General features: G+C 40.2%; 1 protein-coding gene across 1 annotated transcript; it reads right to left on the reverse strand.

Annotated features, from left to right (window-relative positions):
- Window positions 1–2,063: 2,063 nt before the first annotated feature.
- On the reverse strand, window positions 2,064–6,279 carry LOC106529458 (myosin regulatory light chain 2, ventricular/cardiac muscle isoform). Its single transcript, XM_014024889.1, has 7 exons — window positions 6,200–6,279; window positions 4,007–4,096; window positions 3,848–3,923; window positions 3,581–3,685; window positions 2,470–2,548; window positions 2,345–2,393; window positions 2,064–2,260 (listed from the first exon to the last, which is right to left on the reverse strand). Exons 1-7 carry the CDS (start codon window positions 6,200–6,202, stop codon window positions 2,156–2,158), a joined length of 507 nt encoding a protein of 168 aa, XP_013880343.1. The 5' UTR covers window positions 6,203–6,279; the 3' UTR covers window positions 2,064–2,155.

The raw sequence follows: 6,279 nt of genomic DNA on the forward strand, positions 1-6,279 counted from the left end.
ACAAGTTGTTTAACACCAACAACTTCAAGAAAGTCACAAAAGCTTTTGTTTCATATCAAAGAAAACCAAAAGGAAGAGGTCTTCTCTCTGTTTGTGTGTGTGTGTGTGTGGGGGGGGGGGGGGCTACGTTTTTGCTACATCATGGGAATCATTTTCCAGAAAAAGGCAGCCTTGTGGGGACCAAAGCCCGGAGGCTTTGAGGTTAATTTTTGAGTAAATGGTCAGAATTAGGATATAAAATTACCAAAAAAAGGTGAATGGAAGTCAATCCACGGTCCCATGGGGATATAAAAACAAACCTGTGTGTGTTTCTGTTTTTAGTCTCTGTGCTCAGTGCTTTTTAAAATGTTCAATACTCAAAGAAGTGGTCTGGTCATTTATGATGATCTGTCACTCAGATATCAATAGTAAATATCGCACTAGACTGCGGCCATTTGGCAAATAACTATAAGGCATAGACTTGAATAAGAGCACTAGACTAGGCCCCACCCATACTGGTAGCATCTGTGACAGCACGGAGGAGCAGAAATGGCAAAGCATTCTCATGCCTCCCGCATCAACATATTGACGCTTGGTCAGGTAGCCGTCTGTGTCCACTTTTGGACCCACCAGGTAGCCCCCGCGGGTCCGTTCTTTACGAGATGAGGCGGAGGAGGAAGAGCGCATTGTCATATTTTATTACAAGAGTATGAAATGTGCGAAACAAACCATCCCAGACTGTAAATTTAACTTCTATTAGCCTTATACAGCCTATCCCTGACCACAGACCCTAAAATTAAACATTAACCCTGATCCCTCATATTAACCATTTTTAAAATGTAGAGAATTTGCGAGAATTAACACCCCAGACCGTAAATTTAACCTAAATTAGCTATATACAGCCTATCCCTGACCCCAGTATCTCAAACTAACCATTAATCCTGATCCCTTATGTTAACCTCAGACCCCGACCCAAAGACCCCTGAGTGACGCAATCCGGAAAAGCCGCTGGCGGCAAGGGGTTAGGGATTACACTCTGTAAATCTAATTAGAGGGCAAAGTAATATTTAATAGTTTGTGTTAAATTGTAACATGATTCAACAGTGCTAAACTCTGTATATATGCTCCACAAGCTAATATCTGCTAACCAGTTCAATAAATAACAGTGATTACATGGACTTTATAAGATTATTTTAATTTTAAACTGTTACATTATGTTCTGCTCAGATCACATTGAGCTAAATAAGATCAAATCTGCTGACTTGTGTTGTAAAATGAGATGTTTTCCTGTTTATCTTCTGTTTGTCATGGTTTGTCAGTTTTCACCTGGGTTTTCCTAGTGTTTCTATGTTCCCTTGTGTGTCTCAGCCCAGCTGCCCCACATTAGCCTGATTGTCACCCTCGTGTTTCTCTCAGGTGTTTTCTGTTCATTCATTAGTTTTCAGTGTATTTAAGTCCTGTCTCAGTCTTGTGTTGGTTCATTGTGCTGTTTCCCCTCAGCCTGTGTGGTGTTCTGTCCGTTCCTCCTGAGAAGCACTTGTCTGTAAGTTTTTGCTCTCTTCAGCCCTCCTTTTGTTAACATAATAAACCTTTTTGTTGCGCCTTTGATTTTTGCCTGCGCCCTGGGTCTGTACCTGCTAAAACCTCACACTGTTAATAAATCCATAACACAAACAGCTTTTCTGACATCATTTGAAACATTAGATAGACTATATAAACTGTAAAATATTAATAATAATTGTGTTAATATTATTATTAATAGTTTTAATGATTTCTACATCGTCAGTCCTTTTTTCTGCTCTGTTGTCAACATGTACAGTRATGRGAAATCCAGACTCTTGACCGTTTAGCATTAGCCGTTAGCTTCACCAGCAGATCACATGGTTTCTGTGCACTCCAGCTGTTCTATAGAAGCTCCTTGGACCTCACACATGTTTCTGGATGAATGGTCAAAAGTTCCCTTAAACACACTCCTAAAACATCAGTACCCATTCACCTTTGCAGCAGGCGTTAAATATGTTTTAAACATGTCATCTGATGTGATTCACAAACATTAATAACACAACTAAAAACATCACATAATCTTTATATTTAAATGAAAATGGAAAATCCTTTTATTTTCAACATTTTGTTCAAGCTGGTGTTTGTGCTCAAAGCAATCTCAGGCTGAGTGACTTCACTCTTGGTCTTTCTCCTCTCCGTGTGTAATGATGTGGACCAGGTTCTTGTAGTCCAGGTTTCCTGCCACATCCGGAGGGAATGCTGCAAACATCTGTTCCATCTGTGGGCACAAAGAAAGGAAACCGTTTAGAGCTTTCTTTGAAGCCAAATCCAACGGGACCTTTATCAGAGGAGGAGCTCAAACCTCTTCAGGGGAGAACCTGTCAGCCTGAGTCGTCAGCATGTCTGTCACGCTGTGGAAACAGGAAGTGAATGTGACAGAGCAGGAAGTCACTTCATCTGACGTTGTAAAGCTAGACTGTTACTCACAACTCTCTCTTTAAGATGCCTGTTCCTTCAGGGTCGAAGACTTTGAAAGCATTCAGGATGGTCTCCTCGGGGTCAGCGCCTGATGACAATTCAAGTGAAAGCTTTAATACACGTTTTAAGCTTTAATTTATTCATTCAAGGGAAAAAGAAAGTTCACTTTCTTTCAGGCCTAGAGTTTTATATTTGGTCCACATAGCTGAAAATGATTAAATGCTTTGGTCTAAATTGTAACTCCACAAACACCTAGACATTTTTGAACCACTTTGTCCAGTATTGCCTCAAACTAGTTTGAGCGTTTGAGCAAACAGCAAGAAAGAGGAAAGACTATAACCACCTGAGACTCAGCCTCCGCTGCAGACGGAGAGCCTGCAACTTAAATCTGCACCGGACAAAAAGAGAAACTGACCAACGTTAAACAGAGGTGGAGGCCTTTGTCCCATTGTTCCAGTCTTACAATGCTGCTATTGTAAGATTGAAACCGACAATCAGTCGTTAGGCTGATGGTCCTCTTTAGCGTGTGAACAAACAGTTTTGAGTGTCATCATTCAACCTGTTTGTCCACCATGTGGAGGCACAGCTTCAGGCTGAGTTCACCTGAAACTCCTCAGACTGAAGAAGTCTCTTGGAAAAAAGAAAACATTTCAACAAAGAAATTGACCATATCATGATTCTAGGTACTTTTGTGATTCATTTGGCAAAATGATGGCTCAGTGATTAGCATCAATGCCTCACAGCAAGAAGGTCCTGGGTTCAATCCCCAGTTCAGACCTGGGGTCTTTCTGTGGGGATCTTGAATGTTCTCCTCATGCTTGGGTTTTCTCTGCGTACTAWGGATTCCCCCTCACCCCAAAAACATGCACAATAGGTTTCCTTCAGGTCTCCCTTGAAAAAGAGACCTGTGGGATTTGCCTGGTTAAACAATGGTAAATAAATAAAATTCTGTTGCAGTTTTACAAACGTCAGTTGCGCTGCCATGTTGTTTCAGAAGGAAAAGCTTTTCTCCCACAATTCTTCCAAACAAAAACCCTCCCAGAGTTTAAAGAGGGTGGACTTTCTTTATTCCGTGCATACATAATGAGCTGTGATGTAACAAAAACACATCCTGGATCACCTTTTAGTTTCTCTCCAAACATGGTGAGAAAGACTGTAAAATTGATGGGTCCAGGGGCCTCCTTCAGCATGTCRTCAATCTCTTCCTGTTTGACGTTCAAACGGCCTGGAGAGGGATAAGGGTTGAGGTGAAGTTTAGGGCACTGATTAATGATTTTTTTCTCCCGCAATTATTTAATCACATCATTTTTATATTTACTTGATTAATGGTCTATTGACCAGGAAGACAGGAAAGGATGACCATGTGAAAACTGTAAAACAAGCTCACCTAAAGCTGCGAAGGTGTCCCTCAGGTCGTTCTTGTCAATGAAGCCGTCTCTGTTTTGATCCATGATGGTGAAAGCCTGCAGAATATTTAAAGTTTCGTGTCATTTTCTGAGTGAAGCAAAACAGCGCATGAAAGATGACATTTTGTCAGARCGCTCACTTCTTTAAACTCCTGGATCTGGGCCTGTTCGAACATGGAGAAGACATTGGAGCTGGCRCCCTCTGCTCTCTTCTTCGCTTTCTTGGGAGACTGTGGAGTTTGACACACTGATCAGGATTTAAAACTACTGACCTCACCAATCCAACAGCCGCCCACCTCATGGTTATTACATATATGTTCCTCTGTGATGGCAAGCTGAGGAAAGCTTGGGGACATTTATTGCATAACTGGCAGCTTTTACAATGGAGCATACATTCCATTAAGCAGGATTACAAACACGGTCATTGAAACGTTCCCTGGAGCCCCCAGCTCTGTCAGTCAACAGGGGAGGGTGCCGTCTGCTGCCTGCACTCCTCTACAGTCCCAAGATCACACGGGGGATTATTCCACGGGGCCTGGATGACAGGATGGTACCCTGAAACCTGTTTGATCAGAAAACCCTCACAGGGAGGGATTATGCCGAGCTATTTACATGTCTGCCAAGGAACGGTGAAAAACAGTGTAAGGGGATGCAGCGTGATGATATCATGTTGGATCTCCAGGCCTCTCGACAGCTGCTGTCTAAACCTCACAGTGGATTAGCTCTGGAGTGCCTGATATCTCTCCAACAGGACCTCTGGCACCAAGAAATATGAACATTTTTATTTTGTAGTGGTGGGCAAAGTTCCCCTAAAGCACTAAAGCAATAATAGGGGAACTAATTTCCTGATTAGTGCTTTAGGGCTTTTGCTAATTTTAAAATGTATTAGTGGATTAGCACTTGTTAWATTTATAGGCTAAATTTAGAAGCACTRACTGAGGTCTATAAATGTTATTAATCAACATTAATGTTAACAGCTGAGGGTGAAAACTGTCACACATGTTGTTCATATGAGTGTCACTGATCCACCAGGTGACATATTGACAATATATGAACCAAATACAGCTGTGGAATGTCAGTGATAAGTTTTAAGAGGACAACATGACAACATGTGACTCATGTCTGTTGAAGAATGTTCATGGGTTGACTGGGTTATTTTAGTGCTTTAGAATTAGCTTTTGCTAAAATTTTAGTATGTTAGTGCTTTAGAATTAGGGGACCTAAATATTTGACTTAGTGTTTTAGGGCCAGCTGAACTAATTTTTAGATTAGAGCTGCCCACCACTTATTTTGCTTCCTTAAAGTTCCTTTGACATCAATTTGTTGTAATAAATGTGAATGCATTTTTGGAAAGAGAACATCGATAGCATATTGCAAAAACAATTTCACGCCGTTGAGATGAACAGTTGTTGAGATATTTGCTTGTGAAGAAACAGGAAGTGATGTCAAAGGGGAATGTCTGCATGTAAACAAAGCAATGCTACAATAATTGGAGAAGAATCTGATGTTTTTTAGAATATTTTGAGTCGCTATCAGAGTTAAAGAAGAGTTTAAATAAGATTGTTTCAATAAACAAAGACTAGAGAGTTTCTTTTCTTAGAGTTCCACTTTGATGTCACTTCCTGTTTCACTTTGCTGAGCCAAATTCAAGAGGAAAATATGACAGTTATGAGACAAAATGGGCAAAATCATGTGTATTATGTTAGTTTTTTAGATATAAATTTTTTTTTAACTTTTTGTATTTGAAGGATAAGCATGTCACAGGCACTTTAAGATTAATTAGTGTTCTTATATAAATTGTGCTTGTTTGGAGCAATAAAATGTTTTTAATCAAAAGACATACATCATGACATCTTTCATCTTACACCTGTTGCTCTTCATATCCTTTGTTTCTTCTTTACAACTTTTTTGTCATCTCTCCTTTTCTTTGTTCCCTTTTTGCTTTCCCCATTTCAATCCTCTGCCTTTCTTTTCCTACTTCATTTCTATTTTTCTTCCTCAATCTCATCCTTTATTGTCCCACTCTTCAACTCACGCATGATGTATTTTACTGTAGCCATCCTGTCTCAACTCCAATTTCATTGATTTAAATTTCCTGTTTGTGAGATAGGATCAAGAAATCATCAATAGGATAACTAGAACACCGTCCTATTGATTAATAAAAAAAAATCTGCATTCAGTAGCCATAAGCTTATTGACATGTAGCACATTGATTAATTAGCCGGGGTGTGAGTGGAGCTAGTTGTATAATTAGTGTTAATCAATCATGGCGGTTCACTGTACAGATATATAGTTTAGAAGCAGATTAGCAGGTAGAAGAGGTGTCCACTCACCATGCTTCAGCTGGATGAGGACCAAGCAGGGCTCTCTGTGCTTTGTGATGGAGCAGGGCTAGATATACTGACCCCTCTCT

Source organism: Austrofundulus limnaeus, unplaced genomic scaffold, assembly GCF_001266775.1.
Source record: "Austrofundulus limnaeus strain Quisiro unplaced genomic scaffold, Austrofundulus_limnaeus-1.0 Scaffold445, whole genome shotgun sequence".
Lineage (NCBI taxonomy): Eukaryota > Metazoa > Chordata > Actinopteri > Cyprinodontiformes > Rivulidae > Austrofundulus > Austrofundulus limnaeus.